The 27,026-nt window shown below is 34.3% G+C and overlaps 3 protein-coding genes across 4 annotated transcripts; 1 reads left to right on the top strand and 2 right to left on the bottom strand.

Moving 5' to 3' along the window:
* Positions 1–112: 112 nt before the first annotated feature.
* Positions 113–14,728, bottom strand: LOC112561653 (beclin-1-like). 2 transcript variants are annotated; one of them, XM_025234249.1, is made up of 17 exons: positions 14,619–14,728; positions 12,887–13,069; positions 12,605–12,675; positions 12,096–12,151; positions 11,704–11,788; positions 9,302–9,364; positions 8,946–9,019; positions 8,565–8,637; positions 7,247–7,371; positions 5,651–5,713; positions 5,088–5,171; positions 4,772–4,832; positions 4,159–4,247; positions 3,793–3,903; positions 3,154–3,199; positions 2,590–2,687; positions 113–1,495 (listed from the first exon to the last, which is right to left on the bottom strand). In XM_025234249.1, exons 2-17 carry the CDS (start codon positions 13,029–13,031, stop codon positions 1,393–1,395), a joined length of 1,347 nt encoding a protein of 448 aa, XP_025090034.1. In that variant the 5' UTR covers positions 13,032–13,069; positions 14,619–14,728; the 3' UTR covers positions 113–1,392. The 2 variants fall into 2 exon arrangements, with proteins under 2 accessions (XP_025090034.1, XP_025090043.1); XM_025234258.1 differs by having other exon boundaries at positions 3,154–3,196.
* On the top strand, positions 14,627–21,716 carry LOC112561672 (guanylate kinase-like). The gene is made up of 8 exons (XM_025234282.1): positions 14,627–14,749; positions 16,297–16,443; positions 17,547–17,588; positions 17,963–18,059; positions 18,381–18,525; positions 18,873–18,957; positions 19,338–19,423; positions 19,664–21,716. The coding sequence occupies exons 1-8, from the start codon at positions 14,692–14,694 to the stop codon at positions 19,706–19,708; spliced, it is 705 nt and encodes a 234-aa protein (XP_025090067.1). The 5' UTR covers positions 14,627–14,691; the 3' UTR covers positions 19,709–21,716.
* A 606-nt stretch (positions 21,717–22,322) lies between these two features.
* On the bottom strand, positions 22,323–26,812 carry LOC112561664 (elongation factor Ts, mitochondrial-like). The gene is made up of 6 exons (XM_025234268.1): positions 26,657–26,812; positions 25,460–25,626; positions 24,709–24,837; positions 24,483–24,590; positions 23,791–23,962; positions 22,323–23,432 (listed from the first exon to the last, which is right to left on the bottom strand). The coding sequence occupies exons 1-6, from the start codon at positions 26,673–26,675 to the stop codon at positions 22,969–22,971; spliced, it is 1,059 nt and encodes a 352-aa protein (XP_025090053.1). The 5' UTR covers positions 26,676–26,812; the 3' UTR covers positions 22,323–22,968.
* Between the last annotated feature and the right edge of the window lie 214 nt (positions 26,813–27,026).

Here is a 27,026-nt window from a genome sequence, read left to right as displayed (position 1 = left end):
TGCAACACTAAACTGTTACTGACGTTAACAGATCATTGCGTGTTTGGAACATCCTTATTCTCTCAGTGTGAACTACACTGCATAGTGTAGCACAAATAAACTTACAAAAGGCAAAATTTTAAAGTTTATCCTTTTTACTCACTTGTTACTCTTTTCTCCACTGACATACTATGTACACCTTCACCAGCCTTGCATGCATAAATCAACATCCTACCATTTACGACTTTAAGAAAAGATGATACACAAAGGCGCAAGCAGCAATTAGCATATCACACAATTATATTTTGTATGCATCACAAATTTATGAGTCACCATTTATGACACATGGTAAGGACCATCAAATCATACATTCTGTACATGATACTGACAAAAAATGGAACATTCACAGAAATTAGGTGAACAAAACTCATGGAATGATGAGCAATAAAAAAAAAAAATAAAATACAGCCTTTATAAAAGACTCTTCCATTAACCTGTCACATTGTAACATTCACTCTGTCACAGTACTTCTGAAATGGTCATAGATGAGCACAGCAGGAAGAAAGTGGAGTTGAAATAATCCTAAAATCACATGGAAGGAGAAGCTCACAATATAAACTGTGACGTGGGACAATAGTGAGATGGGAACATATCTGCTTCCTGGGTAAACAGATAAATTTGACTTTATAGCAAATAAGATGGATGAATCTGGAGTTAACAGCAAGATTCAAAGTCTGCTCATTACCTTGCACAGTGTCAGATGCAGGAACCACTGTACCATTTGAGAGACCAAGCAACTGAATGAATTTATACAACATTCACTGTTTCATATCCAGTGTACATTATCACAGCCATAATTCTGACAAATCAAGAAATAAAACCCATTATACAATATTTGTGCATGTTAAAAACACTGGTACATGCAAATGCACATGTCCAGCAAATATGTTAGACAGACACAAAAACACAAAGAAAATGAATACAGTATCGTAGCTTAGCAATGGTTACTTTCTAGATCATTTGATGGATTTTCCTTTTATTAGTGAGGAGGAACATTCCTTGAAAATGAGACAAAATACAGTGCACATTCCAGAATGTTCTTGCATAAGCGAACAGCACACTAGTGCTGTGTACTTCTCTCTCTCATTCTCACAACATATTGCTCTTAGATTATTGATAATTCAGCCACAAGACACAACAGTTTCTATGATTTTCTCTTAACCTGATATCTGGTGTTATAAAATTTTTCCTTTTTTTCCCAACCCTGCTGAATCCTTTACTCCTAAATGCTAAAATTTGGCACTTTTTCTGATTGTCATTATTAGGAATTCCTAATTTACCATCAATGGCAAAAACATAGAAAGATATAAAGGAATGAGAGGAAGTGATTTAAGAGATGAAATTCTGAGTCAGTTACTTGGCACTTTGAGCTTGAATCCACGAAAGGCACCATTTGAGATTGGTAAGAGCAAATTTCAGTGCCTTAGTCCACTGCTCCTCAGAGTTAAACTGAATCCTGTAGAAAACAATAAAAGAAAAGTAAAATTACCATAAACAGGAAAAAAACCACTGCAGTAGGAATGCAGATAAATTGCTTTCAAAATGAAAATGTTCAGCCAAACAAAAAAAAAAACAACAACAAAAAACAAACAAACAAAACTGTACATAAAAAATATGACAACTGTTTATAAGCCTAGAATTTTCATTATACAATGTCTCTCTACTGTATTTCTTTCATGCATCTCTAACATTCATGCACACACACTTTAAAGGCTACTCAATCATCTTTGTACCTAAAGGAAATGTAAGGCATCCACTATGGACTGCAAGTTTTGTCTATCAGCAGCAAGTTTACCAATCTATTCCAGGATAGTTTCTGGTCCTTTCTTACTGACCTTCGCCATGTTTCTTTTGAGTAAGACCAAAAGGACATTGCTTCTGAAGGTTTTTGATTTTGCATTCCTCCTTACAGCTTTAGACTTCCAAATTTATTTTAGCATGGCAAAGGCTTGATTTGCTTTGATGAGTCTGTTTTTCCCATCCTTTTCTGTACCTCCATCTGTTGTTACTATACTGCCAAGGTATGTAAATTCTTGGATTTCCCTACTTCTTTGTAAACAATTGTGATGGGTTTTGTTGACTTCACATTCTGTCTTTCTTTGTTTTTGCTTTGCCTGTTTACTTTGTCCTATTTTTGATGCATTTATGTTTTGTTAGATCATGGGCATGTTTGCTCATTTATTCCCGTGCGTCTTTGTGTTGGCTGGATAACCTAAAAATGTCATCAGCATAATCTAAGTTCCAGTACAGATGTAAGTGTTCAACAGATTCCTCTTTTCTTGTCTTCTGTTGCTCATTTCATAAGCCAGTCCATGGCTTTGAATTTCAAAGGCTTTGAATTTCAGAACCAAAAAAAGTTTACTATTGAAAATTAGTATCTTATAGTAACAAGACTCAGTAACTTGAAATTAATTTTGCATTTGGCGTCGCCTTTTACATTGTTAACCCTGTAATTGTCTGTTAATACAAAGATAGACAGCCTTTTCCACATACGATCACCATATTTATAGCAGAAGTAACCACATTTACCACAAAATATAAAATACTCACTTGATTGAGAAAATATTGTGTGTTTTTTGGTCTTCAAGTTTTTCACTGTGAATCAAGTAGGGCATGTTAAAATCGTTTCCTCCAATTTTCTGTCCGAGCTGAAACACATTAAGTTAAGACCTCTACCAATACCAAAGTACAAGAGACTTGTCTAGGAACAGTGGAATGATGTAGTAACAAACTGATTAAAATTGTACATTTAAAAGTTACCCCTAGTCCAGTTGTTTTAGGACTGCTATGAAAGATAAAATATAAAAATGAACAATTCTTCTCACAGATGTTTGAAAGAGCATACTTATGTACTGCATCACAAACTATACATGTGCACTGTACATATCTCTTACAAAAAATAAACAAGATACTAGTCACACAGAGTAGAAGATTGACTTAACACACTATGGACCCTATTAAAAAATCAATTTATGTAGTGCTGCCTGATAAAAGTAGCAAGCCTTGTAATACTTTATGCAAATTCATGCTTTAAAGATGGTTGTCAAGGCTAAGTCTGTCTTAAAATATGGTTATAAAAAATAAAATTATCATAATCAAGACTTTTTGTCTCACCTGGTTCAAACAATCCAGAAAGCCCACCATTGCATTATCAAACCTGCTTAGAAAAATACACATGTGTGGACCAAACATTAAATGCATACACCAGTCTATTTTAAAATTTCTGATGAAAATAACAAGACATAACATCTTCTAGAGTCTTTATTGACAACAATGTCATGTAATGCTGATTTCTTAAAAAAAAAAAATGGTGATGGGTAGAAGGGGAAGCAATTTAATAATGTGTTCATAAAGTGTCAAAGGCTCTAACAAGAAATGAAAAAAAACCAAACAAAACAAAACCAAACTCATGTACAATTAATCTGCAAATTAAAAAAATATTGTCCAGCCTTTGATCAAGCCATATGTAGAGAATAAATGGCTAAAAGAAATAGCATTAAAGCAGAAAATATAGCACAGTTAACATCTGTCATGATGTCAGAGTCAAAAGCTTGACATTTTTTCACAACTAGATGAAGATTACAAGCATCACATTTGATTCTAATGTAACTAGTTTTTTTGAAGTCTGTTTGCACTGCATGTTGCTTATGTCAACATTAAAAGTTCGGGTGAAATGCAGCAGAACATATAAGCCAATCACAAAATTCAAAAGTGTCTAAAAAAATGAAAGGATTGTGTTTTTGAAAGTCTTACTTGTAATCCCACAAAAAGCGAAAGCCTCCTGAGCCATACAGTGGCAGTTCTTTGGATCTGTCTGTCAATAATTCCAAATATGAGTGACTGCCATAGGGTACAAGACGATACCTGCAAGGTCCATTTTATTCTTTTGAAACCCTTCTTTTAATACTCAAATGTAGTACACGATGACAAAGTGTTTCAGTTGTGATCATCTAGTAGTGAGAAAAGACAACTACAAAGTCTGAAATTTGTGAACATTTCTGTAAGATTAACAAAAATACATATTAAGTGTATGTATTATTATTTTTTCTTATTCACTATTAAGTGCCATACAGTCTATGATTATGTTAGTGCAATTAACCAACTTGGTTACTGAACAACCTTTCAAAGGTGAGCCCAACTTTGCGAGCCAGAGAGTGCAGCAATAAGGCAGTCTGACCCCAAGCAGCATTAATCTCATTCCACTCCACCTGAAATGGTAATATGTGTACTTGTGTGATATCTAATAATAATAAACAATTATGCACTTGTTTAAATTCAAACAAGTACTGATGCACTTAGCTGGTGTGAATAAATTATTATAAATCAACCTGCAGGATATCTGATCGCTATGTATAAGATACAGTGTAATCTAATAAACTATATGCATAGCTGATACCTATTAATTTTTAAAATGTACTAGATTAATATGTAAAATCAACATGTGATTAAAGCAAATTAATTTACACTAAAGTAAATTTTCTATGGGTTGTATACAAAAGTTTTTAACCATCTCTTGATTACTCTCCTTTTCCTGCAAAGCTTCCTCTTTTGGTTCACGTCATTGCTTTTATGAACCCTTTTTAAAACATAAGACTTCTATATAAATTCCTGATTATGAAATAAGTTTATCAAAGACCCACATTAAGATATTTTAGTACATGTATTATAATGCAAAGGCACCTATTTTGCAGTTACTGTATAGCTAGCACAGATTCATACATACTGGCCATACCTGAATGTTTGGAAGACGTCCAAGGCGAAAGCCATTAATTGTTCCAAAATGTCCACTATGCCTAAAAGGCAATAAATTTGATTTTTAAATTGGAAATCCCATTAGCAGCTAATGTAAATTATTATAACCCCTTCAATATACCATCTTCAAGTATGTGGGGAAAACCACGTTACATCATTCACAAACCTGTCCTTCAGCTTTCTTTCAAAGCAATTTTATTAAATTTCTTTATGTTGAATGGTAACTCCATTATTCTCATCAAAAGGTAGGTGATAATCATCTAATTTTTATTAACTGACAAACAGCTTAGACATACCATATGTGGAAAGTTGCGTTAAAAACATTGACTTGCTTCAGTCTATTTAGCTGTCCCAAGCTGTACTGCAGTTGGTTTTTCGCACTACAACATACAACATTTTACAAGGTGCACTATGCATTGCTAGCGTAATTAGTTTATATTTTTAAAAACTACAGTATTGAAAAGACTGTAATAAATAAAAGTGCAGCATCAAGGCTTCCTAACAAAGATATATAGATATAAAAAAAATAAATCTTCATCTTCTATTGGCCAGCTTACTTCCAAATGATGAGCCATGGATGAGTTTGATGGTTTGCTTTGTCATAATTCTTTTGTGCAGATATCATCAAAAAAATTGCAGATTAAAAGTTCACAGGTAAAAGCATATTTAGAATTACGCTGTTTTTTCATCATCTCTGCCAGAAATAAACTTTGTCAGAAAGTGAACATTTGCATCCTATGAAAAATAGCCAGTAAATCTTAAACTCACGAGAAGAAGAAATAATAATAATGACAGCATACATGAATTTAATAAGTGGTTGTCTCTGATCAATGAAACATGAACTGACAGCCAAACTGACCTGATGTTTTCATCTTCAAGTTCTAGCCTTTGCCGCTTCTGTTCTGCATACTCTTTATAATATCTGCAGTTGCATGTCAACAAACAAACAGATTAAGAAAAGTAAAAAAATAAGCGAGGCATCAGGCAAACATGAGATTTTGTTAGATCATGACCAACGTAACAATTCTGTCCAAGGCGTTATTAAATCACCAGGCTGCTGTGTATCTCAACTCTCCACTTTCCACCAGTGCTATTTCATTAATGACTCCTCACAAGGAAAAACAAAAACCATACTGTCCCTTCCCTAACCCACTGAAAAAAGATCATAAAGAAATAAAGATTTCTGGTTAAAATCATGTATTTTCCCCAGTTTTATCCAGAGGACTAGCTTAAAATCACTTTTTATTTCAGTAGTTTTACAGCTGATAAAATTTTCCATCTTTATCTATAATTGTATCCCACTTTAAAACAGACTTTTTAAAAACTGTTTTTGGTGTGACAGCAGAATACTTTACATTATATACTTACCTCTGTAACAGATCTATTTTTATATATTTTAATTAATGATACCTTATGTTTTAAAAGAGGGTGATAAATTTTAAAAAGAATTTAATTTTGCATTTAACTATACAGATTTATTTTTTGGCCATCACTGGCAGCAAATATGACGTAATTTTTGTGCACATAAATTATTTAAAAAAGTTTTTAATTCAAACTTCATTTACTGATTCACCACTTTTTTCGAACTGAAAAACCATTTGTTGAACAATTTGTGATACAACAGTGAAAAAAAAGTGAATTGCTGAAAAAAGAAAACTGATGCCTTAACTGACAGCAACATTTGAAATGCTTGGTAACAATATTCCTAGAGCAGTACTCCTCATTAATTCATTCAAAACAATCCTATTGTCAAAGTTGTGTGCTTTATTTTAAAGATGCTGAAAGTTCCCATGTGCTGAAATTTTAAAAATTTAAACTCATCTCAGTCCTCTAAATATTTTATAGCAGAATGATCAAGCATCTGTTTATTGATATTTTGTAGATTAAAGCTCTCTGAAAGTGAAATGCGATGTTGATGCTGATGTAGCATCTATCTTCACTGAAGCTAGAAGCGTCCATTGTCTGCTGGGAATTTTCATGTCCATAATAGTAGCAGCATTTTTCTTTTTCATTTTCTGTTTAAAAATTCGTGAATAATACGGATGAAAGTTAACTGAGGTTGAATGTACTGTTAACAATGCTACAGTGACAATTTATTTTATAGTGAGTGTAGAGGTTGTTTATTTACTGCGCCCATAGCAATGCACCTAAGTCAAAACCAGAAGAGGTCAAACCATAAATAGGATGAAAGTCATATACATGCACAATTCTCTGAAAAAGTTCTCAGAAACTTACTTCTCCATCAAACTTTCATTGTCCAGCAAGAAAGAATAGATTCAATATGTTGGAAGGAGCTGAGGGTACTTGTTGGGTCAAATGGAAGCAATTAGTGAAGAATGGCCACTAAGATCCGCAGCATGGAGTCTACTCTTTACCTCTCTCTCTTGGCCCCAACCATTCGTTCCCACCATGAGCTAAATGTTCAGCCTTTAGGTGGCTTATCATAGAAACTTACTTCTCCTCGTCTTCATCCAGACGACCCTGAGCCTCTTTCTCTTGCCTGATGAGATTCTCTACATGTCTCTGCTCTTGCTCAATAGCTGACAGCTGCTGCAACAATTGCTTTTCTTCCAGGTGCAGCTATTGTTCCAAAAGATGGTTGGAAAGAAAAATAAGAATCAGATAAACTGATTAATTCTGATTAATCTTTAATGCTTCATACCTGTCTTCACTAAGAGATACTAAAGTCCAAGACTAGGATATACACATTAGTAAGTTTTGCATAACATCATATTTTCCTATGAGATCTAACAAATTAAGGAAAATAACAATCCAAAACTCTTCTGAGGTTGGATTAATTACACTTAAAATCCTTTCACGAAGAACCACTAAAGGGCAAGTCTGACATCAACAACCACTTCAAAATCTACGGAGGGGAGAGCGAAAAGTGCAATAGTGGAGCAAGATTATGAACAAGGGAAGGAACCTCCATCAGCATGAGGAACATCCAAACATTACACTAATGCAGCAAGGTAAAAGAACTCACCATGAGCTGAAATGATTCTGATGGGACATTGTGGAAATGGCAGAAATCAGGCTTTGAAGAGAAACAAAAATTGATGTAGGCCACAAGCTTTGGTACAGTGGGGTGGGTGGGTGGAACCAAACACGAGCATGGCATGTCCTTCCTTGCATGTAGGGAAGAACACTCATCTCTGGCAGGCAGATCATTCAGGCCTCACAATGTCCCCATTATACAAGTTTACACTCTAATCTCCCCACACAAAGATCATAAAGACTTTTATGAACAGCTAGAAAAAATCCTAAAGGCTATTCCGAACTGAAGGATATCCTCATCGTGCTCGGCAAGTAGAACACCAAGACTGACCCAGATGCATATCAGCAATGGGTAGAAATACAAGGCAAATTTGAGCTAGGGGAACGACATGACTTCAAGAAACCTAGTGTTGGCACAGAGCCACAGAAAAGCTGAGGATAGTTTGATTCATAACATCATACTGCCCTTTTGTCCAGTATCAACAATGGTAAAATGAGGGCATACCCATATGCAGACATAGGCAGCAACAACAACCACAAGGTTTGATAAGCCCGAATTTAAAGCGGAAGTCAAAACCATGCACACTCAACCCTCAAATTTGCTTTTATCTTAAAAAGTTGCAAGACCCAAAAGTTGCAGAATCTTCCTGGTGATCAGGTGACCAGTCAAGAGAAGGATGATGAAACAGCTAAATCATCTTGTAATTATGAAAGTTTAGATAAAAAAAAATTGTCTTTAAATTACACTATAAAACAAACAGGTTTTTGAAATTTACCTGTCTGAGTTCTTCATCCAAAGCAGCTTCATCAACTTTGTTCTCATAGGATGTCAGCTTTTCAAGGAACTCTCTATTGGAGAAGTCATTCCCAAAATTACAAAAGAAACGTGAAAAAAATTGACACTCCTTAAATTTTATTATTAGGAAGGTGGAGGTGGGGAGTCTATTGACTGATATTTTGTGTTTGAGTTAAATGTACTTGCCTACATGGACCATCATAGTTATCACTAGCAGTGCTGCTTCAGTTATTTTAAGACATAAGAATTTGGTTTTGTTGTACAAGGTCTTAAATAAGTCTACAACAGAAATAATAGGCTAATTTTTTTGCAGTCGTTCTAAACATGTTGCTAAAACCACTATCATTTAAGGAATGCTCACTTGTAATCTCGACACTCATCCTCGGTCAGTTTAAGCTGCTGGTCCAGCCGATCCAGTAAAGCATCAGTGCATTCCTAAGATTACATGCAACACAAACAGTGTGATTATTATGCCTTATTAAGGATGCATTTAATAAATTTTCAATTTATTTCAGAACCATAAATTATATAATGGCAGAATAAAGCATAAACTTGAACTGTAACACAAAAGCTGACACACTGATTCTCTCATGTGTTTGGTTCACAGCCAATGCAAATCTTTAAACTGCACACTATATGTGTGCCACTTGTTTATTTAAATGCAATTGAACAGTCAAACAACTAGCCACTACCTCTTCAAAAACTGCCTTAGCATACCTCACAAAGAGGATGGTCCACTTCGGACTGTCCTGACATTATGTCAAAGAGAACACTGGCTACCTGCAATTTAAGAGCAACAATGGCAAGGTTAGTGGTGACAAGGTGGCACTAATATACCTGAAAGATAACAATAATTAAAGCTTTCTTCTTTTTATACATTTATAACAAAAATAATAAAAGAATGACCATGATGTAACCAGTGAAACCAAAATCCTTTTGAAGTGCCCTGCATAACAGTTGTATCTTCTTGAAGACTTCCCTAAAAATGCACATCTAAGTATAACTCTTAAACAGGTCGATTTTATGCAAATCTGATAGAACATCTTACTTTGACCTAAGGCCTTCATTATAGAGGTGAACAAAATTACAGTACCTTTTCCCTATGCTACTTTTTTTTAAAAAGAAAAGAACATTTGCCACTTTATTTTGGTATGCAATTTGAGGCAGTCATTGCAGAGTTTAAGAAACTTTTAAAATTGTGTTAACTCTAAATGTAAGCATGTCAAAAGAATTGTCTAACAAAAATGCAAAGCAAATTTTCTTATACCGTGGAACTTCGGCTAGCAAATGCCTTTGATAGCGAACATTTCAGATATCAACAAAAAATTTTGTTAAAAACTTGCACCGGATACTGAAAAAAATTCGGATACTTAACAGCCACATCACCCACACGTGATGGACCAGCATCTCAGACCAAGCATCACTCGCGCTTGAGACACAGTTACGATCGGCCATTCGTTATTTTTATCTGTGTGCATCCTTATTATTTAGTGATTTTATTGCTTTATTTTAATAATATAATCCTCAATCATGGCTCCAAAGAATATTAGGAGCAATTGTAGCAAGGTAATGAAAAGAAGTGGCCAACAATTGAATTGAAAAAGGAAATTTCAGAGTATGAAGGAGGTGTGCGTGTGTTGGATATCGCCGCCAAATACGGCATGTCGAAGTTGACAATCTCGACGATTTTAAAGCAAAAGGAGGTGCTTAAAGACTCTATTGTTTAAAAAGGAGTGAGTACAAGTACTTTAAAAAAGCAAAGGCCTCAAATAATGGAAGAAGGAGAAAAGTTGTTGCTTGTAATAAGCGAGAAACAGTTAGAAGGTGTTAACATCAATGAGTCATTCCTTTGTGAGAAGGCGCTGAGAATCTATGAAGATTTGCAGAAGAAAACCCCTGGGACAAGTGCTGCAAGTGACTTTGTTTTCAAAGCCAGTAGAGGCTGGTTTGAGAAATGCTTTCTTTAATGTTTTTATGTTTATTTAACTCCATTTATATTGCATTATAACTGTTCTCATTTAAAAAGCATAAGCATAAGCATAAGTAGTTTATTCAATGGGCCATTGCCCTTTTTGAAGGGGGAGTAACATCAAAATAATACAATATTTCATACATCAGTACATGGTTGCGAAAAGAAGGAAAATACATTCATAATTGCTTATTTGCCTTCAATTGTAGATTTTCTAAACTGGAAGGCATGGAGGAGAAACAATGCCAGATTTTTAACAACTTTTTCATTTGAATGAGGCTAGTAGCAAACTCATTTTAAATTTATTTGGACTAAGTATACCATTTTTTATGTAAGTATCTTATTCTAAAATGATGTAGGGCTTCACAACAAAACAAAATGAACTTCATCTTCCTCACTTAATTTACATAATGGACATAAAAGGTCAAGTGGATTATATCTTCTATATCTAAAATAATGAACAGCAATATTAGATACACCCATCCGAAATTTAGCAAGAATTGTCAACAATAATAATCAAGGTCTAATTGTAAATATTTCTTGACAGCTCCTGAAATCCCATAAGTAGCATAAAAAGGAAAATCTCTCACTACTAGTGATGTGGTCCTCCCACTCTTGCCATCTACACAAAACTTGTCGTTCTTTAAAATTTATAAACATTCTTTCACATTTGTAACCCTTGATTTAACACACACAAACGCAATGAAAATAACTTTCTTTTAATAATAGATACCCAGTTAGATTTTCCTTTTGTATCTAAATCAAATAACATTTTGTAGATTTTACGGGGTTCTCATTTAAAAAACAGACCTATATAGCCTGTAACTTTCATATACTAGTAAGTCAACAGGGGCTGAGAACCAATTAAATCTATTTCCTTTATTTGTTATGGGGAAAATTGTTTCAGATACCGAACATTTCGGGTACCAACCAACTTTCCAGAACAGATTGTTGTCGTTAGCCAAGGTTCCACTGTACTGCTTTTTATGCAAGGGAACATCACTGTCTGTTATAGTTATGAGTATAATAGGTGTTGCAAAATCTCATGGATCTAAATGTATCTCCTGTCAAAGCAAAAGAAAAATGATAATTCAAATGGAAGCAAGCATTTACAAAAACAGCTGAGTATTAATCAACTTCTACAAATTACCTTTAGGCGGTGACTAAGGTTTTCCATGTTGTCTGGTCTTGTTTCACCCAACAACATAAAATCTGAGCTATCATTCAGGTCAGACCTACAAAGATAATCATTTATATTATTACATATCAAAACTTTACCGTTACGTAATTATTTTTGCATTTACTAGAGTTTGTTACTAAACTCTTCTGATTCAGGTGTGAATATCTTCATAACTTCAACTCATTTCTTCATTTATTTGTACTGAATTAAAAAAATTACAAAAATGTATGTACCTAGCTATATGCACACACTCTTACATATCTGACTACTAAAGAGTTAAATCTAAAATTGAAGCCAAATACTATTTGATTGAAAGAAAGAGACTGTCACCCGTTTTAGAGTGGAAAATTAGAAAGGAATACCTGGCTGGTGGTACATTTATTTTTAGAACATCTGGGTCTTCATCTGTTTCTGGAAACTAGGAAACATAAAAAGAACATACAAAAGATCGAAATGAAAACAAAACATACCTCACATATGATACTGTTATCTATCAATGTTTCAGTCACATTTGTTCTTGCAGTTTGGTCTTGGTATTAGTAATTTTCTGGTATTGGTCAAACTGTCCTAATAAATGTAGTCAAATGTCAATTTATCTGCCTATCATTCCCCACCACCACCACCAAATCCACACAACTATAAATTTTAGCAATTTAGCTGTATGCGGTCCTTTTCTGGGGAGAACTGGCGAAACAGTTATACTTTTATGCTAGTTATTATCGATTTCCTCAAACGTTGCTTTCCAGAAGCTCCTGTTACTTTTCTTTCACAAGGTTACAACTTTAAACTAAGCTGGTCAAAGTTTTATGGAATTGTTTAAATTATTTGCTAAAATAATTGATTACAAAAACCTCAGACCTTGGAAACTTACACTAGAGGAGGAATGTGGAAAAGACAAATCCATGCTGGCTCTGCCATCTTCAAAATTACTAGTCAGTGGTTCTGAAATTATATCAATAGTTATGATTAATGATAAGAACGACCATAAACTGCATTATATTTGTTTCTTCTTTTATCTTTTATATTCTCACGACAGTCAGCATGCAGCAGATCGATTGCCAAACAACAAAATTCACAGTTCTTAAATCATCTGACTAGGCTTTTCGATAAATACGCTGCTCATCCTTTCTTCATTTTTCACATTGATACATACCTCGTAACTCCATAAGAAGTGGCTGACCAATTGTGCTGAATGAATGGTCGAGTTTAAGGGGCTGACGGCATTTTTGGCAGACGAAACTCACATGAGTAGTCGCAGAGGATAGTTTTCCTGAAGTATCAACTCTTGATGAAGCCATTGTTATAAAAACTGGGCGTCCAAACCATAGGTCCAAACCTTAACGGAAAGTTGCTTGTCGTAAAATGGAAAGTAAACGCTACAAAAAGTAAGAACTTTGAAAAAGAAAACTATTCAAGAGGTAAACTGTTGGCTACAAGAACTAAGAAAAAATATTACTGCGATAAAAAATAGTATATCATCTTTTCAAGGCGTATGCCGGAAAGCGGTTAGAGCTCGCAGACTTTTACCAGTGAGAGTACCGATCGAAACTGTTAGATCATGGATGTTTATAGTAATACAAGTTCGTGGTTAGATATTACCTTGAACTTTATTGTGTGGTCATTTACTGTCATTGCTCATTAAACAACCTGTTGATCGTATGGAAAAATTCGCGAAAAATACAGCTTATCAAAATTGTTTATGTGTGACTTCAATTGCGGTGAAACTGTATACATCCCTCTCCCCATCCGACTTTTTAATTATTATTATCCGTAAATAGGACGAATTAAGCCACTGTTTTTCCATTCTGAGAAACAGTCATGTGGATAAATATCTTAGAGAAGAAGGAATGTTCAAGATTAACTTGGTTAAGCTCCGAATAGGATTCTGATCTTGGAGGAGAAAAACTTAAAAAAATCTAAGCCGATTATATGTATACTTACTATAGGAGCTTTCAGCATTAGATCGACAAAGTAAATTTATGCAGATGAGCAATTTCGTCTTTTCGTGGTCGCGATATTAGCAAAAGCAGCTGTAATTATAAGTGTATGCGTGTATAGAGAAAATTTAATAATATTTCGTTATATTAAAATATACACTTGACAGTACAATATATTAATTGGTCACATTTTAGTGCAATTAAGTATCATATCCTTAACGATGTTTTTTTGTCTTGAGTCAAAGACCGCAGATTATTGTTGGAACTGTTTATGTTGCTTGGTTTAAAATGTGATCGTTGATGAATAATTAAAATGCAGTGAACAGCAACCTATGCCGTTTACTAACATTATGTAGCATATTCGATCGCCACAACTATAAGGATTGTGTTCTCATTTCTATACACATAAAACGACTGATGTTGACTTCGTCTGGGAACGTCACCGCTATAAGTAATATAGACACGCCCCGTTTGTTATCTCTCTCAGTATGCTTCACCTCAATATATATAGCGACAGCGGGTTCAAACCCATTTACTTTTAAAAGAGCGATATCGCAGACGCAAAACGCTTATGCAGATACTTTTTATAAAGATCGTAACGGTAGCAGATGGGTAAAGTCAGCGTGTATGAACATCCACATGCTCTCTGATGCCTGTTCACGACACTATCCAGATTTATTTTTTTTTTTTTTCACTCTATAGGTATAATCGAGTCCCCAAGCCCCCGCTGTCACCCACCAACACACACGCGAGTATCCCACACGGAAATCACCTATAGTGAACAATAAATCAAACCTTTAAAAACTCACGACCCAATCTAGTCTGTTTATTTTTCTCCTTCTTAATAAACAGATTGTGAGTATGTTGACTGAGACAGAGGTCTGTAGACTGAGAGAAGACAAGAATGATAAGGAATGACATTTCGCAAAATCCAAAATTTTGTTTTACCAGTGAAGTCCGTATTCCAAACCAAAATTTATTCAAGGGAAATGTTGGAGGCGAGCCCTCCCGCTTTGATCAGATGGTTTCATTCGGGTTCACGGCTGCCGGACGCGTGGTGTGTTTATTCAGTCACCGAGGTAAGAACTGTAGATCCTTCTTTCATTCACGTTCTTAGTTATTTCAGTTGTTAAAGGATTTTATAAATACTGACTTTCTAAAGACTTTACATACTGAAATAGCTACATGTCATATATAATCACAATTAAAACTTGAGTAGTCGATAAGGATCAGCTCTTGGTCACCTCCCAAACTGTGACAGTAATCGTCAGCGTGTACTTCTTTAGGCTAAAGAGAAGCGTTCAAGCAAGACGACAGACTGAAAAGTACTGAAAATTAACACGTCAAGACATGACATGTGACGTCATTTTATGACGGGTATTTTAAAAAGCGATAAAGGTTTCTTTGGAGTAAAAATGATAGGTGATCATCCTACGATAGAACCACGAACGTATATTTAGTTCGTGATAAAACTGCGGTGCGTGTGCGTGTGTGATGGGGTGCGAGCGTGTGCACAATGTGCACTCAAAGAATACAAAAAATGAAATGCAAGAAAAAGATTTAAATGTGATGTAGTTGTCAATAGAAAATTCTATCAACTGTAAAGTAACAGTGTTGATTATTGGTTTTTTCCCCATCAATATTCATGGGATTATCACCCACTAAAGTTCTGGTATCCTGCTGACGCTCACTATGCAGATGACCATTTCTATGGCAACAAGCATCACACCAGTATTGGCAGGGCTTTGCTTCAGAAGACCAGGAGATTTTCCCTAGATCGTTATTATCAGGACAACAGCAGCAGCAATTAATTGATTGCAAAATCCTTCTCCTAGAAAGGACTTTGGAAAAAAAATTGCTGTATCCATATTTGCAAGGTTTGCCCAAAAATAACTTCAGGCCAACACAATCAACCACTGGCATGTTGCCATAGCAACTTTCTATGAAATACTAAGCAAGGGATAGCAGCATAATTATCACTTCTTGGTAATGCATCAATCTCTTACTTTTCTGTTGCAAGCTTTAATGCAGAAAGCAACTTGCACCCTGGAAACAAAGGGAAGGCTTAATTCTGCATTAATCCAGACTGTTTTATAACTTTTATGATTCTAGATAAAATTATGTTGATGATTATTGACTTTTGAAATGTTGGTTTCTGGCTAATTTTGTTTAACAGAAATTAAAAATTTTATTTTATAAAGTTGTTTTTGGCATTCACACTTCTGTTATCAAAGAGCTTTACTTTATCTGTAATTGGTATTTAAAAACATTTGCTCAATCTGGCCCAATAACTTGAGGGTATAGAATTTGACTGCAAATTTTTTTATATTGAAAATTATAAAATTCCCGTATTTTAAAATTAGATATTGGTTTTTAAACTTCACACTCCAAACAAAAGTAGTTTCTGGTTGAGAGTACTATATGAAATTCAATTTTGAAATTATAGCATGATTTTGTTTAAAATGTTTTATAAAGTCAACATTTTTATTGCAGATACTTGAAACATTTTTCGATAATTATTTTGATAGTTTGTTATATTAGTGAATCAGTATTATAAAAAATTTTGTTCAAAGATCATATTGTAAACAACAATGCAGCAGATGTTTTGTTTATTTATATATCTAAGGCACTACCATTGTGCAAAAAGCACTTCGAACGATGACTTCTGCATTGAGACCAATTGTGGTCAGTGGGCCATCAGGAAGTGGCAAAAGTACATTGTTGAATCGGCTGTTTAAAGAATTTCCTGACTGCTTTGCTTTCAGTGTTTCACGTAAGTGGCCAAATTTTTTATCTCATAAAGACACTTTGAGAAAGTTTGTTTTAGATAATCTCTTGTGTGTGTAACTGTTTAGGGGAACATATTTGGGGAGGGGATTTTTTTCAGTTGGAGATAGGAGATGCATATGTGCACACAACATGTTTTAAAAGTGATCTACCTGTATGCTTATCAGAAGAGCAACGAATTAAGGAAAAGTATTGATCCTATTCAAAATACCTGTGTACTATAAAAGAACAGTGAACTAAGGAAACAGAAAATATTGATCAGGCTGGGTACACTTGCTTTACCTTTATTTCATTAACTTAAAATAAGCTTCTTACACCATTTGGGTTTGTCAGACTGGAAGTATCCATAGATTTTCCTAGTTACTAATAAGATGTTATTACACATATAATAATCTGTAAATATGCTTGTAAAGTGCACATAATAATGTCAAATCAAAATGCTTTTTTTTAATTGCTGAAAGTAAGATATAATAGTGCTTGTTAATGTTATTAAAGAGATTGATTGAAAATGATTTTAAAATCATCTAGATGTAATTGATGCAGACAGCCTGAATCTGTATGTGACAACAAATGGCTTAATATTTAGGGGCACTATAAATAGATTTGTAATAATTAATACATCAGTTTCCTGTAGTTTTGCCATTACTCTATAGGATAAATGTCATTATCACTCTTTGAATAGTTATGGTAAACCTGCAATCTCATGACCATTTCTGCCTGATTGAGGTCAGTATTTTACATGTTCACCATTGGGAAAATAACCTCTGAAAGGACTTTTCCAAAATCTAAAAGGTGCAAAAGTATACACCAAAATATGAAAGGTGCAAAAGTATACAAAGATAATTAAACTGCCCCTGTAACTCCTTACTCCTTTACTGCTTTATTACGAGGTATAAAATTTTTTAAAATTACACTAGCTCTTATCCTGCCAATCAAAGAACAGTTATTATTTTTTTACTAAATAAAGACTAACACATACATGCATTCACACTATTTCTATTTACACAACCATTGAGCTAATTCTGACATGCTTTTTGTCATGCAGCACAATGAGCAACTCGTCACTGGTTTTTTAAAATTATTTTTCAGATACAACTCGCCAGCCCAGAAAGGGAGAGGAGGATGGAAAAGGTTTGTAATCCAAGTAACAGGAAAAAAAAAAAAAAATTACTTTTTGTGAGAGAAGATTATTAAAGGTACAAAAATCCACCAGTCTACACTTAATGATCAAGCTAAACAGACAATATAGTGAATGTGTCTATGTGAAGCCGTTTTATTTAAACATTCAGATCCCCATGTTTTAATATATATCTATTATATATTCTTCATTTAATGATGAATTAATTTTATGAAAGTATCTTTTGTTTGATAATCGAATAAAGTGTCTGTAGTCTTTTACTGCAAATTATTTTTTATCTATATTTTTCAATGAAAGGAGTATTAACTGTTGCTGTTTAGACGCAAAAAAAGAAAACACAGTGTGCATGTTAATTTTTTTTTTCCAGATTACTACTTTGTAAAGCGAGAAGAATTTGAAGAACTTATTAAAAACAATGGATTTCTTGAATATGCACAGTTTTCTGGTAACATGTATGGAACAAGGTATGTACAGAGACTTTGTAATATATAGACTGTTTAGACTACATGGATATATATATCTAGACTGTCTAGTGAAACATGCCAAAATTAAAAGAATGGAGAATTATAAAGATTTAATTTATTTTCACTTGATGTCTACTTTAGTAGTGTGTCATAATAATTTTTTCAGACAAGTTTATATTTTGCTGGTCTCATGTCTGTTGCATGTAAGTTACGTAAGTTCATTTCAGTTTTAATTAGTAACTTTTACCATATTTCAAGCCTGGAAATAAATGTGTACAGAAATATGTGATGACTGATGTCATTGAAGGTCTTGTGTTTCAGTAAAATGGCAGTTCAGACCATACAAGAATCAGGAAAACTTTGCATTCTGGATGTTGAGATCAACGGGGTAAAAAGTATAAAAAAGGCAGGCATGAAACCAGAACCACGCTTCATTTTTGTGAAACCACCAAGTATTGAAAGTTTGGTATGAGAACAAGTTTACTGTCACTTATTTTATTGATATGGTGCTTCTCAGGGTTGGTGAGGATCACCAGCTAAGGGTGACAAGAAGAAAAAATTCATTCAGCTTCAGCACTACACCTCTTCACATATTTGGAGTAATGTTCATGCTGCTAACCCTAACCCCACCAGAAGTTGTTAATGTCTCATAGTCATTTTTTCCTTGGCTCATTACATTTGAAGGATTGCTTTTGCTTTCATTGATGTCTTGGTCAATGTCTTGTCCATAACATATTTTTTGGACATGCTAAATGAGCTAAAAAGATTTTTCACCCACTTAATTATATATAGATTTTTCTTTTGATATTCTAGAAATCTAGACTAGAAGGACGAGGAACTGAGACAGAAGAGAGTTTAAAGAAGCGACTGGAAACAGCACAGGAAGCAATGGATTATGGTTAGCATCATTTTATTCTTAGATGCCAAGAACTCAGAAATATGTGAATAAAGATGATGACAAGAACTTGCACTTACTGTGTTTGTTGATTAATAGCCTATCATTCTGGCAGAGCTGGAGAGGTGTTTGATTTTAAAAACTTTCAAGGAATTCTTTTGTTGTGTTGTGTTTGAAAAATTAATTATGGTTTATTTTTAAAATAAATACAAGAATTTTCCATTTTTACTGACTGCATGACTACACTGTATCCTGATTTTGATTGGTCTGCAAATATCATTCATTTGACTTAATCTTTCATATTTTGTACTGCACACTTTTTTATTTCCTGAAAACAATAGCAATATTGTTGAAAAACAAATTTGCTTTCTTTTTTAATTTAGCTGCTAAGCCTGGTGCCTACGACCATATCATTGTTAATGATGACTTTGATGTTGCATATGAAAAGCTGAGAGGTATACTTCTGGAGGTGAGTATCTTGTTGCATCAGACTTGCAAAAAATTTCTAATATTTCAATTTAAAACTTAATATCTAGCATTGCAAAAGAAGCTTATTTGTAAACATCTAAAAAATTATCACAGAACATGGAGTTAAGAGGTATTCACTCCATTGCATGAAATAAAATTGTAGTAAGAATAATTGGTGCCATTGTATAGTTGTTGAACAGTATAAAATGTCTGTTTCATATTCTTTTCTTTTCTATTATAGGATATTGCAGAACTCAAGGGTGCTAAGCATAAAGCTCGAAAGTGAAATAAATGTGCACTATGAACAGTGCATCCAATAGTAGAATGCTTATTGTTATATTACATACTGCAGCCATTTTACCGTCCTATATAAAATTTTATTTAAATGATTTAGTTGAACGATAGTAGCAACTTCATCCAGATTTTTAGTGTGCACTTTTATAGATTTCTTTCATATTTCAACTCGTGCGGCAGTACTACTTTTAAAAAATAAGCTGCTATATGTTTACTGAAGGGGGCCCTATGCTCCTGGAGGAGTAACAAGGAATAAACTATACTATATTTACTGAATTGTAAGAAACCATTACTTTTAAAGTAGCTCATCCACAGAACAATGAACTTTGTAAATTGTTCAGCTGAAATGAAGTATTTGAAAAGCAGAAACACTTATTCGATCTTGATTTGATTCCAGCTTTAAACCAGATTGAGAAACAAATTAAAACACTGAGATAATACAGTCACACTTTGGACCAATGAAAGTGTCCCCCCCCCCTAACTTGTAGACGATTATTCTGTGATATCATTAATGTTTTTTTAGTGTGGTGGATGTAATTACAGGTATGCAGTTAAAGGTTATCATTGAGGGCAAGCAGTATTGAATGGTGAAATATCAAGATGTGTACATTTATTAAAGTATGACATTTTGGGATGTTTTAAGTTGACTATCATTTTTATGTTTGTTCACATGGTAAACATGCTCTTTGGTGGAAGGTAAAGATATTTTGAGAGCTCAAAGTGGGTTATTGAAATGGTGTTTTAATAATAGAATGATACTTTGTAGAGCTAATAAATTTTAAAGCATTTCTGTATCACATTGCCCTGCCAGCAGCAAACTCTGAGTTTTGATATAATTGGCTTAACAATACTGATGTCACACCCCCACATGATTATCCACACACAAACACAAATGCACGCATAGCATGGAAGGTATTAAAAGACACAAGAGAATATTTCCAGAAGCTGTAAAACAACATAGTTACTGGGAAGTCCCTTATTAAAGAGATTTATAGATATGTTTGTCCCGAGTATTGTGATTACAGAATACAGTGGATCTTTATTTGGACACTCCTAATCACTCCAACATCTGACTTTAGTGAATATTTTTTTAAATTGCACCATATTAAACATGATGTCTGAAAGAAGACTACTCCACAGATATGACATGACTCTAAAATTGTATCTTACTGAATATTAAACTTTGATAGTTAAGCAGCTCTGTTGTAGATTTTATATGTACAGAATTTTTTTGTATAATCATGATAACCATTCATTCATTTTTCGCTGTTTGTTAGTGGCATGGGAAACTTACATTTAAGCTGAGACTTTCATAGGCTGCGTGGATTTTGATGAAAGGTTTACACTTGAGAAAGGACCAGCAGTTCATGCACTTTCTTCTGTGGCATTGTGGTGTTAGTAAAATGTTCCAAGGTAGATTAAAAAAAATATTCCAGACTAAACAAATCAGGAATATTTGATGAATACTTGCTGTTTGTACATGCCTGGTAAGATCATCATACTCTTGTAAAATCATCACTTTATGGCAGTGGTGACTTGAGATATCATTTTAGATGCATTGTGTGCTGTAAGTTACATTTCTATCAGAACCATAAGCTGCAAGCTTCTGTGTTATTGCTTGTTATCCACATGAATATTTTCAGAGGAAGCCTTGTAGATTGATGGTTAGTGTTGCTGACTGGAACAGAACATCTAGGATCATTTAGGGATAACTAAAGAACTCCCCATGTTCATAGTGTAGCTATTTGTAGTTGATTTGTGAATTCCCCATCTTTCGAATGTCAAGCCCTAGTCATAGTGAATCTTTTTAGGGTCACTACCCATACGGCCAGCTAGACTATTCTAAGTTGAACCAAGAAAAAGTAATGGCAACTCGATCTATTCCAAACTTAAGATTGGCATACACTAACTGTGGATGTCTGATGTCAAGCTCAAACAATTGTAGCCACTATGGTTTATTTTTAGTGAGGTATATTTATTAAAGGTTTGCCTTTCTCAGACTGTGTAATGCTTCTTTTTTTTTTTTTAATGGGAGAATTGATTGATTTTCCTTTTAATGTCTTTTATTGCATATTTTGTCCATACTTATTTATGCTTGACCTGACATTCAGAATTAACAAGATCAGTTACAGCAGTTTAATTATGATTATATTCACTAATTACACACATTCATTGGTTGTGGTTTTATTTTCCAGGCTATTTTTACTTTTATTATTGTAGAATTCAATAAATGACAAACAAAAATATTAAAGGCTAACTTGAGACTTACCAAAAATAAGTTGTGAGCAATTTAGCTGAATGTTCATTCGTTTTGTTATAAACACATTCTGACATGACTAAAGGCCATAGCAAATGTGAGTATTAGTGTATTGAGGTGTTGCCCAATAAGAGAGCTTACATTTCAGGTCTTTGCTGTTTTCACAGGCTGTTTAAAGGCATATTGCAAATGAAACAAAAATATCTTTTAGGGAACTAGACCCATGTGTGAAAATAATGTTGCACCCAGGTTAGCCTTTAAGAATGCAGGAATAAAAGGTTGTACAAACTGACATGACGTGACATGCTGCTTAGTTACAGACTTTCTGAATCAGAGAAAACAAAGCCAGGATAATTTTGTTGTTTATTATTTCCAAATCATGGTCCTGTGGTGTGGGTGATGGAACAGGAGTATGCAGAATCGAGATACAGATATACCCATCATGATAGGAAGAAAAAAAAAAAAAAATCCTGGATAAGTTGTTCGCGACAGTATGACCCCTGCTCCTTAGCACATTCTCAAGATGTCAACCTCAACAAGAAAACCTTAAACTTGATTGAAAGGTATATTGGGATGACTTGGGTCAAGGATTGATATAAAATCCTGTTTGCATTATTCACTGTGATGGTGTCAGTTACAGGATTCCCTGTATATTACCTTAAGAAATTGAGAAGACTACAAAATTTATGACTGAAAAAAAATTTGTGCTTTAGGACACATTTTTCACACTTCTGTTTTTATTTTATTCAGTTGAGCTTTGTCATGTGTTACTAACCTCCCACCCCGACCCAATTTTAAACAAAACCCCTTTGCATTACATTCTGAGAAATGCTTTAGTGTGATCAATTGTAGAAAACCAGGTAAAAGTTTCCTAACATAAAACCAAAGCAAAGGTGCAGAAGTTTGAAAAGACTTTAGTGGGTAACTTTTTAGAATGTGTTATATGTTCAGTATTCAAATGATTTATATGAGGTAGGTGTACTTTGAGGTTATAGCTAATCATCAGGTAATGCCTCTCCACAAGCGAAGCGAGCAAATGCTTTAACAGTGACACCATTTTTTTTTAACATGTCCCCAACACTGATGTTTTGATCTAAAAGGAACTCCTGGAACAATAATCTGTCTTCCTCTGGCTCCTTGCATTCCCTCCGTGGTGGTTCCTCACATTTGTTTTCTTCTCTGTCTGGACAGGATCGTGTAGGTCGGTTACATGAGTCATCTTCATCTTCTTGACAGGTTCTTGGTGCCCTATTACATGAGTTGTCTGGATTAACGTACCCAATTATCTTTGGATTCATGCCCACAATATGCTGACCGAGGACATTGGAAACTTTATCCAGCGACAAGCCTGAGTATGGATTGCACTCGTCTCGCTCATGGCATTTCCCATCATGTTGTAGGCTCATCAGAACCCCATACTTGCCTAAGCAGCAGTTATTACATGCATTAATTTCAGGGCCTGCAAGGTAAGAAAAACCCAGCAAAATAACAATTAAAAAACCAACTCTTGAAAAATGTTCAGTGCTAATTTTAATCACACTTTCTGCTCAATGTGCACACTGAAATCTTTGAAACTGGTACTTTTTAGTACACTTTTCTATCTGAAAATGTTTTCTGATGCAGCAAGATTGTGTTTGCAGCACATCTGAATTTATATGTTTATTTTATGACTGCAAAAAGTATAAAGAAGATATATTTATGTAACCACGGATATAGATGCAAAAATTTCATTTTATGCTAATATCACTATTTTGCATATCTTAAACAGGTGTGTAGTAAATAGTAGTTATCTACAGAGATAAAACACAAACACTCACATGAAGTATGGACGTATGAGCTGATAGAACTCTTTTCTTCCTTTAAGTGAACAGCTCGTCTCAGAACCATATTCTCTCCAACACTACCAATGCAAAGTGCCACTATGTCTGCCAGAGTGTTACAGCCCTGAGGTGCTGGGATCGAGTTGACCATACCTCTATTGGCAAAAATCTGCACACAAAGATTTATATCCCTTTGCCAACACTTAAAAGGGTGAGCTCTCCCTTAATTTTTGTCAAGGGTGTATTTCAGTAATGGCTAGTTATGGATCTACATTCCTGAACTTGATCTTGACTGTGTTTATCTATTCTCTTCTTTTTTTTTGCAATGGTATTTGATTTATTAATCACCTCTCTTTAGCAAATCTCCATTGTGCATAGTGGTTTATGATGTTCCAGCAACTAAGACTGTATCAGAGTGTTATCCTGCAGCCAAAGGTGTCTGGTATACGCATACACACAACTCCCAAGCAGGTAAAAATCCAAATAGGGTGAAAGTTGCTTAGCACCGTTAAATACAGATTAGAATCCCGCTCTCGCCAATAGATAAGGCAAACTATTACTGTCTGGTAATTCTATTCACATACTAGTGGAGGAGAAATTTGTGTTGCAGTTGAAAACCCACAAGCCATTTCTCAGTTCTTTAGTGGTTTATAATCAATGGTAGTTTGCAATCTGTTTACAATACTGACCATGGGTAATTTTTGTTTGAGAAAAAAATGGTGACATGCATGTGCCACTTGAGAGGTCAAGTCGATAAACTTGCAGTTGCGGGCCACAAAGTCAGTTTCACAATTGACCTGCACAAAATAACGCAAAAGGTTAAAAGGTCTTTACAGAAACGTGACCCAGAAATCTAACATCTGGTTTCTCCTTAGACTGTCAAGATAAATGAAATTAGATAAAAATAAGAATTACCTCGACCATAGTAGCTGCTTTGCAATCATTCACAATGCCAATCAAACCCTGTGACATACAGCGAGTCTGGAGCTTTGTAGCTTTGCACCAACCTTCCTTCTGTGCCTGCTCATGAAGCCATTTTTCTGCCTGTCATCAAGAACAATATTAGAAATATGCAAGTAAAATCATGGAAGATGTTTCTAGTAATGCACGACAAAAGGGAAAAAAAAGATACCAAACCACATGCAATCTGATTTATCAGCTGCAAGTAACGCCCATATAATTAACACATATATAATAATGATGATAAATGCAAAATTTGTGAAGTGCATACTCACACTCCTAAGGAGCATGCTCTTAGCGCCTAAGAACAAGAACAAGACGACAGCACAAGAGGGACAGGAAAACAAACGAAAAAAATATGCACTATGAAAGAATAAAAAACAGTACTAATGATAAATAAAAGCAAATACAGAAAATGCAAAGAGGAAACTAAATAACACATGGTTCAATGCATAATTCTCACGACTTTTGTTACAGAAAGACAAAAAACTATTTTAAACAGACTATATAAATCTTTTCATTAACAATTTTAATTCAGCAGAGAACATTAGAAATCATGTTAAATGCACATGGTAGGGCCTATGTTAACTGTATATGTTAGTTTATCTGTTTAACAAGACATTATTTTCTGAAACAAATGCATGTTTATTGTTGTCACTGTTCTGAAGGTAAAGAAAGGTTAGGTCTGGTTCCACCATAAACTCACATCCTCTAAATCATTGCCACACCGTTCGAGTGCCTTCTTGCAGTTAATCAGAGTGTACCCAGTGCGCTTGCGTAGTTTATTAAGTAGTGTCTTATCCACTCCTGTACTCATTGTGCGCAAAGTACTTGACCAAAGGCATGATACTGGCATGCGTTGAAATACCAAACCTGAAACAAGATGCAAATTTTAAATCATATAATCTTTTTTCAAGTGCATGAACTATAGTTACATTAATTACTATAAAAAAAAATCAGTCTCTATAATCTGCATTGATCATGACTTACTATTAATAAACACAAATTTAGGGTGGCCTAAATACATTCATCATTGAAATCATGTAACAATTCTGATATCTTTAAACTTAATGCATTTAATACCTTGCACCTTGCAACACTACTATTAAAATTCCCTACAAAATGACAGATCATGCTTTGAAAGAACGTTTTTGTATCTGTAATTTTGTTAGGGAAGCAAAAAACTTTATTTTTAATTTTTGCCTCAAACCTTAATGTCAGTAGGAGAAAGTAATATTAAGCAAATTTTATCAAACTTAAAATTTATAATAAGTAGAAAGGTTGTGTCATGAAATGTTGAACTGAAAGTTTGGATAGAAAAACTGAGATTTGTATGCACAGGATTTCAATAGATGACAATAATGGTGTGATAACAGATAAGCAAAGCAATAACAGGAGCTCCCATGCAGTACATGTAAGATGCATTTTGACCTTCTATCTTGTAATGTTGAAGCAAAGAGGTTAGTTAGTACAGTTGCTTAAAGTCATTTATCGTTTTTCCGAGATTAAATTGTGCCGTTTACTTCCTACAGCAAAAACAAGAAACCCAAATCATAGATTATTTTGTAACTGTATAGATGCATAACGATATTAATATTTATAAAAGTTTGACAATTGTAACCTTATCGGTATTAAGCAGTGTGTACAAAATAAAATGTCTTTTTCAGAAATGAACCTAGTTTTTTTTATCCTGTTCGATTTCGATAATAAAATGTTTATAAATTATGCTTCGTCGAAATCGAACCCCAAAATAAGAAATCGGGGACGCTGAAGGTTTCTGCGGTTATCGAAGTACAGCCGTGTGACATTGCCCCTTTATCGAACTCATGGAAAGTACAAAGGAAATGTTTAAAACATTTTCCAGCATTAAATAAAAAAATACGGATTCTGTCTTCAAACATACTCCACATGTTTAGAGGCATCAGAAGTGCTGGGATCGTGACACCAGCGTGAACGCTGTGGTGGAGGAACTCTTCAACCGACAATCGCCGGTCACTCAAGGGAAGCTATGACCATGCAGCTAAAGAGAGTTATGTTTCTTGCACCGTTTACTGGTCACTTCTAATTTTTCTGGTTTATAATTATATTTAAGGTGGTACTTATTATTTTTTTTGGTTAAAACGTGAAAACCATTGAGTATTTTGCCAAGTTTCAGATTTGTAGAATAAGGTTGCATATATACGTATGAAGATGACCATCAACAGACGAGAGAAAATCCTTTAATCTTGCTTTCATTTTATTGTTGGTAGAAGAGCGGAAATGAGCAGGTCCTG

Source organism: Pomacea canaliculata, linkage group LG1, assembly GCF_003073045.1.
Source record: "Pomacea canaliculata isolate SZHN2017 linkage group LG1, ASM307304v1, whole genome shotgun sequence".
In the NCBI taxonomy this organism is placed as follows: Eukaryota; Metazoa; Mollusca; class Gastropoda; order Architaenioglossa; family Ampullariidae; genus Pomacea; species Pomacea canaliculata.
This window is presented reverse-complemented; position numbering and strand designations above follow the sequence as displayed.

Bases quoted from the DNA above. Each gene is read 5' to 3' on its own strand.
- LOC112561664 (XM_025234268.1), bottom strand. The intron at 24,591-24,708 runs GTAATTCTTATT...TATTTTGTGCAG, and splicing joins AAGCAGCTACTATGGTCGAG to GTCAATTGTGAAACTGACTT. The intron at 23,963-24,482 runs GTCAGTATTGTA...CTTTGTGTGCAG, and splicing joins TCAAACAAAAATTACCCATG to ATTTTTGCCAATAGAGGTAT.
- LOC112561672 (XM_025234282.1), top strand. From the start codon at position 14,692: ATGGTTTCATTCGGGTTCACGGCTGCCGGACGCGTGGTGTGTTTATTC. The intron at 14,750-16,296 runs GTAAGAACTGTA...TATATATCTAAG, and splicing joins GTGTTTATTCAGTCACCGAG to GCACTACCATTGTGCAAAAA. The intron at 16,444-17,546 runs GTAAGTGGCCAA...ATTATTTTTCAG, and splicing joins CTTTGCTTTCAGTGTTTCAC to ATACAACTCGCCAGCCCAGA.
- LOC112561653 (XM_025234249.1), bottom strand. From the start codon at position 13,031: ATGGCTTCATCAAGAGTTGATACTTCAGGAAAACTATCCTCTGCGACT. The intron at 7,372-8,564 runs GTAAATTTCAAA...TTGGAACAATAG, and splicing joins TGGATGAAGAACTCAGACAG to CTGCACCTGGAAGAAAAGCA. The intron at 5,172-5,650 runs GTCAGTTTGGCT...TGTATGTTGTAG, and splicing joins CTTGAAGATGAAAACATCAG to TGCGAAAAACCAACTGCAGT.